This window comes from Hydra viridissima, unplaced genomic scaffold (assembly GCF_058129835.1).
Source record: "Hydra viridissima isolate aposymbiotic clone 2 unplaced genomic scaffold, HvirCarnegie_v1 scaffold_31, whole genome shotgun sequence".
In the NCBI taxonomy this organism is placed as follows: Eukaryota; Metazoa; Cnidaria; class Hydrozoa; order Anthoathecata; family Hydridae; genus Hydra; species Hydra viridissima.
The window spans coordinates 109,086-123,415 of NW_028324326.1; the positions used below are offsets into that span (position 1 = coordinate 109,086).

At 34.6% G+C, this 14,330-nt stretch overlaps 1 protein-coding gene across 2 annotated transcripts; it reads left to right on the top strand.

Moving 5' to 3' along the window:
• Positions 1 to 558: 558 nt before the first annotated feature.
• LOC149876109 (uncharacterized) lies at positions 559 to 9,212 on the top strand. 2 transcript variants are annotated; one of them, XM_090075708.1, is made up of 5 exons: positions 559 to 745; positions 5,268 to 8,087; positions 8,321 to 8,386; positions 8,646 to 8,702; positions 8,861 to 9,212. In XM_090075708.1, exons 2-5 carry the CDS (start codon positions 5,297 to 5,299, stop codon positions 9,178 to 9,180), a joined length of 3,234 nt encoding a protein of 1,077 aa, XP_089931834.1. In that variant the 5' UTR covers positions 559 to 745; positions 5,268 to 5,296; the 3' UTR covers positions 9,181 to 9,212. The 2 variants fall into 2 exon arrangements, with proteins under 2 accessions (XP_089931834.1, XP_089931833.1); XM_090075707.1 differs by lacking the exon at positions 559 to 745 and having other exon boundaries at positions 1,949 to 8,087.
• The last annotated feature ends 5,118 nt before the right edge of the window (positions 9,213 to 14,330 follow it).

Genomic DNA, 14,330 nt, shown 5'->3' on the forward strand with positions numbered 1-14,330 from the left:
GAATTTTTTTTTTGAGCACAACATTAAACGTTAAATCGTTAGATGTTGTTATAAAGGCACCATTAGAATGCGATGTCCTCAAATATTTTCCTCGATATTTTAATAAGTAAACAAAAACAAAACTAAGTCTTGCAACTGGCGAAAACTTTCAATAAGCAAACAAAGCAACAACTTTCCTTTCGAGTTTTTTACATTTTAAACAAAAGACAAACAAAGAAAAAAAAAAAACAAACAAAAACAAAAACAAAAACAAAAAAACAAAACAAAAACAAAACAGAAAAGGGAGAATGAGTGAGTCGACTGATTTCGCTCAACTGTCTTAAACGAGAAGTCATAAACGTTTGCTTGTGCCAGCAAGTTGCAAATTAAGTTGTAAATGAACTGCACCGCAAAAGCTTAACCACAGTTTATTAAGCATATTAAGCCTTTGCTGACATGTTAAGACATTTTAAGCCTTTGCTATTATCATGAGGCTTTTGCTCCACGAGCCAAAAAAGTACGCTAGAGTTGACAAACTGCATCGCGGTCGAAAAGTGTAATTACGCCAACACTTTTATCCGTTTTAAGCATTTCGTTTTCGCACGAACAACAATTAAAGCAGCTCGTTGAGCTTAACGACGTTCGTATTTTTTTTCGAAGCCAAAACTTCGGCTATAAGTAGAATGAAGAGGCACTTCGAAAAACAACAAAGCTGTTCGCAGTCGATAGCAACGAGCGACAACATCTCTGCGAGTCTGGCATCAAGGTAAACAGTTTTTTTTTACATTTTCATTTGTAAGTGCCACTTTTGTGTACATTATGTATTCAAAAATTTCTTGCTGACGCTAGATTTTTCGTTTTCAATGAACAACAGTTGCAACCTCTAGTCGTTTGCTAAAACAGCTTGCTAGGACAACCAAATCAATCATATGTTGTGAAAATTTCTTTTTGTTCAACTGACTAAGGAAGATCGAGCGAACGCTTTTTTTTTTATAACTTGTTTGTATCATATTGCTATTAAGAAAACAGCGTTGTGTATACTAAACGTGACATAATTGGCAATTATCCGTAACTAAAAATAAGATAGAAATTACAAACTTGATACCATATTTTAATTACTCTAACAAAACTAGACGTCATCGCGTGAGAAAATAAATGTTCATAACACATAACCTATTTTTTTGTTTTTTTTTTCTTCTCTTTTTTCCTTTTAATCTCTTTTCTTTCGTCCAAAAAGCGTTTTGATTTTTGCCTCGCCACAAGCGATGAAATCGATAAAAAAACCTGCTCGGACATTCTCAATTCTCAACAACAAAAGCAATCAAAGTTCTAGCTCTCGAGCACGTGCGCCGACAGGTTGATGAAACCGTTCAAATATGCTCGATCGCTAGAATTTAAAGAAAGAAACAAGCCAGAAACAAACCAAAATAAAAAAAACAAAAACAAAAATGGACATCTTTAGAACGCTTAAATTTTATAAAATATTTTCCTCTGCGTTTTTAACCAGCTAAACTGTCGTAAAGTTTTTTCGGTGCAGTTCATTTAAAAAACTTAGTTTTCAACTTTTAAACGTTTTAGACTTCTCGTTTAAGGCAGTCGAAAGAAATGAGTCGACTCACTCTCTCTCTCCCTATTCGGTTTTGTTTTTGTTTATTTGTTTTTGTTTTTTCTTCGTTTGCCTTCGTTTGCCTTTGTTTGCTTTTGGAAAAGTTGTCGCCATGCGAGACTTAGTTTTTTTTTTTTTTTGCTCAAATTGAGCACAAGTGAGTTTCTAGTCTTGAAAGTGTGCAAAGTGTGGGCCAATCTGGTGGCTGGAGTGATGACACGTGAATGCTGGAAATTCCAGACTTTGAGCGGATTCAGCGTACATAGAAAGAAAATGTAGCATTCACGTGGGTCTCTCCTAAGCGTGCCATTGGTCGGTCTGCTGTCCTTAAGTACCCCCCTCCCCCCCCTCAACGTCACGTTTGCTCAACTTTCTCGGTCTTTGGCGCCCAGAGAAAGCTTGAGGAAGGATAAAAAATGGCGAGGTTTCGGTACTGCGTTTTCTGTTTTTCTTATTTGTTTTTGTTTGTTTGCTTGTTTGTTTGTTTGTTTGTTTGTTAATTTTTTTAATTTTTTTTTTTTTGTTTGTTTGTTTCGTTCGTTTGTTTGTTTGTTTGTTTCGTTTGCTTCGTTTGTTTTGTGATGTTTTGTTTTCCCTTCTTGATGGCACAAAACAGAAGCAAACAAGACTTTCGGTTATATTCGGTTATATTCGGTTCAATAAAAGTTTGTTGGTTTCTGCACAACAACAACAACAACCACAACAACAAAAGTCCCTCTGTCCCTCAAAAGCAGTTTCTCCTCTGTCCTAAAGAAGAGCCTCTTTGTAATCGATCTTGTCTGAATGCAGCTCTCCTTTTGCCTACAGGTTTTTATTCCAACCCTTTTGTTGTTGTTAGTGCCATGTTGTTGTTATTGTTATACTCTGTAAAAGCAGTTGTTGCTGTTGTACTTGTTTGTTGTTTCTAAAGACACTGTTGTTGCTGCTGTTAGCGCTGTTAGTAATCACCCACTTGGCTTGTATTTTTGTTTCTTGTTTTTGTTTTTTGTTTTATTTATAAACACTCTCTGAGTAAGTGATGCTGTTGCTGTTGTTGTTGTTACAGTTGCAATGAGTGTTTGTTAATGTTCCCCCACTTGGCTTGTACTTTTGTTTTCTGTTTTGTTTTGTTTTTTTTTTGTTTTTGTTTTTTTTTTCTCAACACTCTCTGAGTAAGTGATGCTGTTGCTGTAGTCGTTGTTATAGTTGCAATGAGTGTTTGTTAATGTTCACCAACTTGGCTTGTTTATAATCTATTTTATTTTATCAACACTCTCTGAGTCAGTGATGGTGTTGCTGTTGCTGTTGTCGTTATTATGCTTGCAATGGGAGTTGTTACTGTTCACCCACTTTGCTTGTTTTGTTTTTATTTCTTTATTTTATCAACACCCTTTGAGCCAGTGATGCTGTTGCTGTTGTTGTTGTTATAGTTGCAATGAGTGTTGTTAATGTTCACCCACTTTGCTTGTGTTTTTGTTTTTGTTTATCAACACCCTTTGTGTCAGTGATGCTGTTGCTGTTGTTCTTATTACAGTTGCAATGAGTGTTTGTTAATGTTCACCAACTTGGCTTGTTTATAATCTATTTTGTTTTATCAACACTCTCTGAGTCAGTGATGCTGATGCTGTTGTTGTTATTGTGCTTGCAATAAGTGTTGCTAATGTTCACCCACTTTGCTTGTTTTGTTTGTGCTTTTGTTTTTGTTTATCAACACCCTTTGAGTCACTGATGCTGTTGCTGTTGGTGTTATTATAGTTGCAATGAGTGTTAATGTTCACCCACTTTGCTTGCTTTGTTTGTTTGTTGCTTTTTTTTTTTATCAACACCCTGCGAGTTAGTGATGCTGTTGCTGCTTTTGTCATTTTACTTGTATTTATAGTTGTTACTGTTCAGCCACTTTGCTTGTTTTTTAATCTGTTTTATTTTATCACCACTCTCTGAGTCAGTGATGATGTTGCTGATGCTGTTGTTGTTATTTTACTTGCAATGATAGCTGTTACTGTTCAGCCACTTTGCTTGTTTTGTTTGTTTGTTTGTTTGTTTTTTTTATCAATATCCTCTGAGTAAGTGATGCTGTTGCTGTTGTTGTTGTTATAGTTGCAATGAGTGTTTGTTAATGTTCCCCCCCTTGGCTTGTACTTCTGTTTTCTGTTTTGTTTTGTTTTTGTTTTTTTTGTTGTTTTTTTTCTCAACACTCTCTGAGTAAGTGATGCTGTTGCTGTAGTCGTTGTTATAGTTGCAATGAGTGTTTGTTAATGTTCACAAACTTGGCATGTTTATAATCTATTTTATTTTATCAACACTCTCTGAGTCAGTGATGCTGATGCTGTTGTTGTTATTATGCTTGCAATAAGTGTTGTTAATGTTCACCCACTCTGCTTGTTTTGTTTGTGCCTTTGTTTTTGTTTATCAACACCCTTTGAGTCACTGATGCTGTTGCTGTTGGTGTTATTATAGTTGCAATGAGTGTTAATGTTCACCCACTTTGCTTGCTTTATTTGTTTGTTGCTTTTTTTTTTATCAACACCCTGCGAGTTAGTGATGCTGTTGCTGCTTTTGTCATTTTACTTGTATTTATAGTTGTTACTGTTTAGCCACTTTGCTTGTTTTTTAATCTGTTTTATTTTATCACCACTCTCTGAGTCAGTGATGATGTTGCTGATGCTGTTGTTGTTATTTTACTTGCAATGATAGCTGTTACTGTTCAGCCACTTTGCTTGTTTTTTTTTTGTTTTTGTTTTGTTTGTTTGTTTGTTTGTTTTTTTATATATCCTCTGAGTTAGTGATGCTGTTGTTGTTATTATGCTTTCAATGAGAGCTGTTACTGTTCACCCACTTTGTTTGTTTATAATCTGTTTTATTTTATCAACACTCTCTGAGTCAGTGATGCTGATGCTGATGCTGTTGTTGTTATTATGCTTGCAGTGAGAGTTGTTACTGTTCACCCACTTTGCTTGCTTATTGTCTATTTTATTTTGTCAACACTCTCTGAGTCAGTGATGCTGATGCTGATGCTGTTGTTGTTATTATGCTTGCAATGAGAGTTGTTACTGTTCACCCAATTTGCTTGTTTTGTTTTTTTATTTGTTTTTTTGTTTGTTTTTGTTTTGCTTGTTTTTTTTTATCAATACCCTCTGAGTCAGTGATGCTGTTGCTGTTGTTGTTGTTGTTGTTATAGTTGCAATGAGTGTTTGTTAATGTTCCCCCACTTGGCTTGTACTTTTGTTTTCTTTTTTGTTATGTCAACACTCTCTGAGTCAGTGATGCTGATGCTGTTGTTATTATGCTTGCAATGAGAGTTGTTACTGTTGTAGTTATGTCTGTCATTTGTCCTTGTTAGCAAGTTCTATTTGCCCTCTCTTGCCTTTTTTCAACACAGTTTCTTTCTTTGAGTCATATGGTTGCGAGATCCTCTCAAACTCCATCTCTTTATTTATTTGTTTCTTTTTTTTTTTTTTTTTTCTCATTCTCCTTCTCATAATAGCAATCACTGCTGCCACCATGCATGTAATGCTAGTTGCTCTCATTCTTTTTCATTTGCTAGTGGAAACTTTGTTTCTTCTTGTTGCTCTCTTTTCTTTCTTTTTTCTCTTTTGCAGAGGATTCGAAAAAACACAGCTCTTCCCTGCAGTTGTAAACATTCCAGGATTCCAGGATGCAGGCAGAAGAAAAACACTCTCACTAACTGTCTTCTTTTTTTTAGCATAAACCGTTGCAAACAAACACCTGAACATGTCTTCTTCACAAGAAAACAACACTGTTGTTGCCCCTTCTCCGAACTCTAAAGCGAAAAAAAAGAAAAGAAGGCAGTCACAAGAACAGAGAGACTTAAAGCTCAAAAACAAAGTCAGGGCCGCATTAGTTGCAGCGTGTGGCTCCGTAAACAGGGTTGTACCTTTCTATGGTACCAAGAAGAGGTACGCTGTTAGCTGTCCGATGCCTTTGTGCAAACATTCCTCCACAAGCATTAAAAGACACTTGACTAAAAAAGATCATTCTTGGACTTTGGATGAAGCTTCCATCTTTTACTCTGCAATGGTCAGGAAGTTTCAGCATGCTCGTCTCGAACGCAAGTCCGGCTGTCCAAAACCTTACCCCTGTTTGCAATGTTGGAAGTATTACGACCGACTGGACATACACTTGAAAGAGACTCATTTCTACGATTCCAAGACGATCAAACAAAAGATTGCAGAGGCAAAGCGATACGACAACGACAAGCTCTATGTCCCTCAATTTATTCGACCTGCCTTCTTTGGTATTAAGCCAGTAGCTGAACAAGCGTCTGCATCAGGCTCTGCATCCTCTGCTCCTGGGCCTTCCTCCTCTTTTTCTTCTCCGGTTCTTTCCTCTGATCCTCTTTTAAGCTTGCCCTCATCAGTTGCTGGTTCGTCCGAGGCTCCTTCTGCAAACCACTGCACCTCTGTAGAAAACAAAGAGCTGAACACCGAATCCGTCCTAGACTCTGATTTTAATTCCTTAAAGCACTTGGTTTCCAACTCCTCCGTCTTGACAGAAGATAAGAGACTCTTGTTTCAGCTGGACAAAGATGCTTTTCACTTTTATTACCAGTCAGCAGATGAGCTCTTCAGAGATTTTGAAAAGTGGCTTGTGGTAGCCAACAACAACACTTTGTCACAAGCAAAGATCTACAAAAATGCAGTTGTTGAAATATTGACATGTTGTGACAGCACGCTGACGCTGCACCCGAACGCTCTCACCAATTCCAACGTTTTGGAGGATAGATACTTTTCCATGCACTTTAAAAACATTCAGCTCAATTCCAAGCTGAGTGAACTTGACCAAACAAAAGCCATGTCTTGTCACACGTTGTACAACCGCCTTGTCTACCTTTGTCTCCTGTTTCGTTTCAGTGAAGCCAGGAATGTCTATTTCGGACTTTCTCATGAGGCCATCCGACGTTTGCGCTGCAAGGTGGAGGAGTTACAAAAAGTGCTGAGGCCCTTTCGTTCTTTGAGGAGGAGCCTTGTGAAAAGCAAAAAATGCATCAACATCATCAATGTCAGTTTGCTGAACGAATATGGCAAGTCTGCATACGTAAGACAGTTAGTGGAATCGATTAGAAAGCCGTCTCTTACACCGACTAGAGACAATGCTGTGTCTCTACGAAACCATCTTCTGCTCTCTGTCACTGTAATTAACAGTTTAAGAAAATCTAACATTGCTCTTTTAAACATTAGAGACTACATGGCTGCTGAGAAGAGTGAGTGTGGATATTGCATTGTGCAAGAGCGCTACAAAACAGCATACAAGTACGGAGCCAAAAACATTCTAGTGCCGAACGACTTGAAAGTGTTGATCGATATTTATTTGCTGAGATACAGAGACCTTCTTGTCAACGACTCTCACTACATGGCTGCAGACACCAAGACTGTTTTGGAGTTGAGCGACTGCTACAGGCCCCTTTTTCCATCGATGAGACCCAACAAAGAAGAATGTGTGACACTCGGTGCAACTAGAGTGCCTGTTTACCAGATGGGTTCCTCTGCTATCTCCTCTTGCCTGACGTCCTGCTTCAGAAAAAGCCAAGTAAACATTCCCATGAAGCGTCTTACTCCCACTTGCATTCGCGGTTCGATAGCCACTTACTTTGCCAACAACAGCAAAGAAGATCGCGAGCGGTTTGCTACACTCTACATGAAGCACAGCAGGAACACAATGGATAGCTTTTATGTGTCCCAGTGGAACGCTGCAGAGGAGTTGCGCTTTGCCCTGGGCATCGGACAGTCCTTCGGAGTCATAGAGTCTTTGACTGTTGAAAAGTCTGAGAGACCACCAAAGAAGGAGAAGGATGTGATGGACTGGCTCCAAACTAATGCAGAGGAGTACGGTTTTCATGAGGTTGAGGACATCTTTGAGGAAGATTTAGACTCCGGTTCTGACTCTGAAGAATGTGCTGCTACTTTCAGCTGTACCACAGTGGTTCCGTTTTCTCCAGCTGTAGAAAACAATGTTCCTTTAGAGGATAGCAACGACCATGCCGTAGATTTCTTGTGTGAACCTACCTCAACTCCTGTTTCGTCTGTTCCATCTGAACAAACAATCGCTGGTCCAGTTCTTGAACTATCCCCTGCTCTTGCACAACTAGTTCCTAACGAACAAGCTGTTTGTATGGATGTAGATCAGACTCTAGCTGTTCCTGTTGGCACAGCTTGTTCTCCTCTTGCATTAACATTATTTCCTGATGAACCGGATTTTATTGAACACCATGCAAAACTTTCTCCAGTTTACTTTAATGAGCAAGTGGTTGCCAAACCTGTTTCTGCTTCTCCTTCTCAGCAAGTCGCTTTCTGTCCTTCAAAAGAGGTCTTTTCTGTTCCTCTGACTCCTAGCCTTGTTGCTTTTCAGCAAACATTGGCCAAACCCAGTTTGTTTCTTTCATCTGATCCAGTTTCAGCTGTTCCTGTCCAACAGGCTGGTACTGTTCTTGCAAAGCAGCTCTCACCTTATGCTGTTCAATCTGTTGGTAGCCTATTTAGCCAAAGTCTTGCCTCTACATCCAGAGGTAAATTCTTTTTGATTTTTGATTTTTGATTTTTATGCAAATCTCAACACGCTTTCAAAAAATGAAAATGCCCAAATCAACTCCTTGCCCTATTGTTATTGTTAGAGCTGTAAAAAAAACAAAACAAAACAAAAAAACAACACAGAAGTGTGTATGTATTTGTTGCAGGACTAATTCTGTGATTGCTTAAATGTTTATACAAGTGAATGATACTAAAACTGATTATGTTTTAGAAGTAAAAGATCCAAGAAGAAAAAAAATCAAGTTGGAAATGCCATCTTTCACTCAAGAACTCATCGGTAATGTAAAACCTAATTTATACAAAGATATATAAACACAAACCTCTTCTTGCACAATTTCAGATGGTTAACTGTTAACAAAAACTAGCCATCATTGCTAAGTGCACTTTTAGAAAGTTGTGTCTACCCGATTTCTAATGATGAAGTTAGAAACATCACCGTTAGAAATCATGCACAGCTTGTTATCATCTCTAACACTTAGAAACTGTTGATGGTTTTTATGAATTAGAAAAATGAACATGGTTTTATTTTATTTCAGGATCAACTCAGCCAAGAACAAAGGAAAACAAAGCAGAAGTTAGCCAATGCCATTTAGGTAATCTTTCAAAAACCAGTTATTGCTATCAGTGCAAACAATAAGGTCAACAAAAAAAAAATAAATAAAAAAACAGAATAAATCTTGTCTTACTTCAGAACCAAATGAATATTTGATTTAATCACTTTGTGTTATGACTTGAGTTTGTAAAATTTTAGATGAAATAGTTGAAGAGCTGAATGCTTGCCCTGGCCACAACGAATGGTTCAACACCAGAAGTTTTCCACGATGTGCAGCTTTGGTGTTGGCATACATCTTGCAAGACGTGTTTACAGATGTAAGCTCAAGTTGCTCGTACAAAGATTACCTTGGCATCTTGGCAAATCATAGCAGTGACAAGCTCATTCATGTCTTGCAAAAGTACTCCTACCAAAGCCATATTAAAGACAAAATTAAAAACATGAAGCTAAAAATTCAAAAAGAGGGTAGTTTAGAAAAGTTTGTTCAATATGGCAATATCGTGAAACCATTTATGTAGTTTAGATAAGTTTGTTCAGTTTGGCAATAAAGATGGGCCTTTTGTGTAGTTTGTTTTATCTATGCTTTTGCAAATATTTTTATCTGTTTCGCTAAAGACATAATAAACAAGAAGTTCTGTTAAACTGTTCTCACATTTCTTATTTAAAGATAGTTCAAACTTTTTTTTATCTTTAAAAAAAAAAAAAAGAAGTCGTTTTGTTATTCTGTGAAAACTTTTAATAGAGTTGCATTTAGAATTACTTCTGATGTTTTTAAGAGTTTGTTAAAAAGCAAAATAATATTTCCTGTGATGTTAAACTGCATAAGTGAAATTTAAAAAAGGAAAACTGCTCCAACCATTTTTCGGAAAAAGAAATCAAAAAGTTCCTTATTTTAAAAGATCTAGACATCCATTTCTTCTTCAGCAAAATAGCGAGGCTTTTTTATGAACTCTTACTCTCTATTTTTTCATATCTTTACACAAAGGATTTTGTTTAGATCAATGTAAACATACATAGAAGTATATTATGTTTTTTTTTTTTTTTTTGTTTTTATGCAGTCTAACTTTTGTTTCACTTCTATTTTATTTTACGTTTATCTTGTATTTTATCATGCCTTATTGGTTTTTGCGTTTTGTGATGTCAAGCTGCGTAAGCTAAACTTAAAAGGGGAAAACTACGCTAACTTTTCTTTGAAAAAATATTCAAGAAGTACCTTAAACGAAAGAGAAAGCACACGAATCTTGCCATCCAATTCTTCTTCTGCAAAGTAGCGAGGCTTTTTATGTACTTTTGCTCTCTAATTTATCTCTATTTACGCAAAGGGTTTTATTTCAATGTAAACACGTATAAAAGAATACTTTGTTAAAAATAATGTTAAAGGAGTTGCGTAAAAAAAACGTCTGAATAAAGTTTCTTTACAAAAAAAACAACTAAGAAACAAGCGCGCCTAAGAAAAACCAGATCGCGATTCACTAAGTCAAAAACGAAAGAAACAAAGTTTAAAAGGGTCTTTCTAGACAACAATTCTATTTTTGGCAATGCAGTTTTTGTATTTATGCAACCTAACTTTTGTTTGACTTCTATTTTATTTTACGTTTACCTTGTATTTTATCTTGCCTTTTTGTGTTTGTGATGTCAAGCTACATAATCTAAACTTAAAAGAAGGAAACTAGGCTAACTTTTTCTAGTAGAATAGTATTGTTGTTGGTTTTGTATGCAGCCTAACTTTAGTTTCATCTATATTTTATTTTGCGTTTATCTTATATTTTATCTTGTCTTTTTTGAGTTTTGTATTTTGTGATGTCAAGCTACATAATTTAAACTTAAAAGAAGAAAACTAGGCTAACTTTTCTTGAAAAATTGTTCAAAAACTACCTTACACCGATAGAGATAGCTCACGAATTTAAAAAGTTGCATCTATTCATCTTCTTCTTCAGCAAAGTAAAGCTTTTTATGCACTTTACTCTCTAACTTACCTATATTTGCGTAAAGGATTTTATTTAATTCAATTTAAACATAACTAGTAGAATATTATGTGTTGGTTTTGTATGCAGCCTAACTTTAGTTTCATCATTTATTTTATTTTGCGTTTATCTTATATTTTATCTTGTCTTTTTGAGTTTTATATTTTGTGATGTCAAGCTACATAAGCTAAACTTTAAAGAGGAAATTTACGCTAACCTGTCTTTGAAAAACTATTCAAAAACTACCTTTAACAAAGTAGCGAGGCTTTTATGCGCTTTTACTCTCTAACATACCTATTTTTGCGCAAAGGATTTTATTTAATTCAATTTAAACATGCCTAGTAGATTATTATGTTGTTGGTTTTTATGCAGCCTAACTTTAGCTACATCTATTTTTCATTTTACGTTTGTCTTATATTTTATTTTATCCTTTTTGTGTTCTGTGATGTCAAGCTACATAAGCTAATGTTAAAGAGGAAAGCTGCGCTAACCTTTCTTTGAAAAACTATTCGAAATCTATTTTTGAGATAATCTAGATTAAAAGAGGAACACTACGCTAATTTTGCTTTGAAAAAACTCTCGAAAACTAACTTATTCGATAGAGATAGCACACAAATTTAAAAAATTGTATCTACTCATCCACTCTTCTACAGCAAAGTACTGAGGCTTTTTATGCACTTTTATTCTCTAACATACCTATATTTGCGCAAAGGATTTTATTTAACTCAATGTAAACATACATAGAAGAGTATTGTTACCCGTTTGTTTTATGCAGCCTAACTTTAGTTTCATCTATACATTATATTGCGTTTACCTTATATTTATCTTGCCTTTGTTAGTTTTGTGTTTTGTTATGTCAAGCTTCATAATCTAATCTTAAAAGGGAAAACTGCGCTAACTTTTCTTTGAAAAAGTACTCAAAAAGGACCTAAATCGATATAGATAGCTCACAATTTTAAAAAGTATATAGTCATCTTCTTCTTCAGCAAAGTATCGAGGCTTTTTATGGATTTTTACTCTAACTTTCCTATATTTGCGCAAAGGACATTATTTAATTCAACTTAAACATGCCTAGTAGATTATTATGTTGTTGGTTTTTTATGCAGTCTAAACTTTGTTACATCTATATTTTACGATTAACTTATATTTTATCTTGCCTTTTTGAGCTTTGTGTTCTGTGATGTCAAGCTACATAGTCTAAACATAAAAGAGGAAAACTACGCTAAACTTGCTTTGAAAAACTATTCAAAAACTACCTTTAACAAAGTAGCGAGGCTTTTCATGCACTTTTACTCTCTAACATACCTACATTTGCGCAAAGGATTTTATTTAATTCAATTTAAACATGCCTAGTAGATTATTATGTTGTTGGTTTTTTATGCAGCCTAACTTTAGTTTCATCTATATTATGTTTTAGGTTTATCATATATTTTATCTTTTCTTTTTGAGTTTTGAGTTTTGTGATGCCAAGCAACTTAAGCTAAACTTAAAAGTGGAATGCTACGCTAACCTTTCTTTGAAAATCTATTCATAAACTACCCTAGACAAAAGCTAGATTTAAAAGAGGAAAACTACACTATTTTTACTTTGAAAAAACTTTCGAAAACTACCTTAATCGATAGAGATAGCACACGATTTTAAAAAATTGCATATAGTCATCCACTACTTCTGCAGCAAAGTAGCGAGGCTCTTTATGCACTTTTTCTCACTAGTTTGCTTATATTTACGCAAAGGAATTCATTTAATTCAATCCAAACATATATAGAAGATTATTATGTTACGATTTTTTTTTTCTTTTATGCAGCCTAACATTTATTTCACCTACATTTTATTTTACGATTAACTTTTATATTACCTTTCCTTTTAGTGTTTTGTGTTTTGTGATGTCAAGCTACATAAGCCAAACTTTAAAGAGGAAAACTACGCTAAGCTTTCTTTGAAAAACTATTCAAAAACTACCTTAAACAAAGTAGCGAGGCTTTTTATGCACTTTTACTCTCTAACATACCTACATTTGTGCATAGGGTTTTATTAGATTCTAGTAGGTTTATTACGTTGTTGTTTTTTTATGCAGTCTAACTTTAGCTTCATCTATATTTTATTTTACGTTTATCTTATATTTTTTTTGTCTTTTTGAATTTTGTGTTTTGTGATGTCAAGCTACATAAGCTAAACTTAAAAGAGGAAAGCTACGCTAACCTTTCTTTGAAAAGCTGTTCAAAAACTACCTTAGACATAATCTAGATTTAAAAGAGAAAGACTACGCTATTTTTGCTTTGAAAAATCTTTCGAAAACTACCTTAATCGATAGAGATAGCACAGGATTTTAAAAAGTTGTATCTAGTCATCCACTTCTTTCACAGCAAAGTAGCGAGGCTTTCTATGCGCTTTTACTCTCTAACATACCTATTTTTGCGCAAAGGATTTTATTTAATTCAATTTAAACATGCCTAGTAGATTATTATGTTGTTGGTTTTTTATGCTGCCTAACTTTAGCTACATCTATTTTTCATTTTACGTTTGTCTTATATTTTATTTTATCTTTTTGTGTTCTGTGATGTCAAGCTACATAAGCTAATGTTAAAAGAGGAAAGCTGCGCTAACCTTTCTTTGAAAAACTATTCGAAATCTATTTTTGAGATAATCTAGATTTAAAAGAGGAACACTACGCTAATTTTGCTTTGAAAAAACTCTCGAAAACTACCTTATTCAATAGAGATAGCACACAAATTTAAAAAATTGTATCTACTCATCCACTTCTTCTTTTTATGGATTTTTACTCTCTTATTTACCCAAATTTGCGCAAAGGACTTTACTTAATTCAACTTAAACATGTCTAGTAGATTATTAAGTTGTTTGTTTTTTATGCAGCCTAACTTTAGTTTCATTTATATTTTATTTTACGTTTATCTGATACTTTATCTTGTCTTTTTGTGTGTTGTTTTGTCAAGCTACATAAGCTAAACTTAAAAGTGGAAAAGTACGCTAACCTTTCTTTGAAAATCTATTCAAAAACTGCCTTAGACATAAGCTAGATTTAAAAGAGGAAGACTACGCTATTTATGCTTTTAAAAAACTTTCGAAAAATACCTTAATCCATTGAGGTAGTGCACGAATTTACAGTCATCCACTTCTTCTATAGCAAAGTAGCGAGGCTTTTTATGCACTTTTGCGTTCTAATTTATCTCTGTTTACGCATATGGTTTTTGTTTATTTCTATGTAATGATATACAAAAGAGTATTTTGTTAAAGATTATGCTGCAGGAGCTGCGTAAAAAAACTCTGGCGACCTTTCCTTAAGAAAAAAGCAACTGAAAGACATGTGCGCCTTAGAAAATTCAAATCGCGATTCACCAAATTAAAAGACGAAAAGAACGAACTTTAAAAGCTCTCACTAGACATTTGTGTTTATGATAGGCAATGCAGTTTTTGATTTTATGCAGCCTAACATTTGTTTCATCTATATCTTATTTTACGTTTATCTTATACTTTATCTTGCCTTTTTGAGTTTAGTATTTTGTGATGTCATGCTAAATAAACTATACTTTGCTAATTTTTATTTGAAAAAATATTCAAAAACTACCTGAATTATAAGCTAGATCTAAAGGAGGAAAACTACGCTAACTTTTCTTTAAAAAAAATATTTAAAAACTACCTTAAACATAAGCTATATCCAAAAGAGGAAAACTATGCTAACTTTTCTT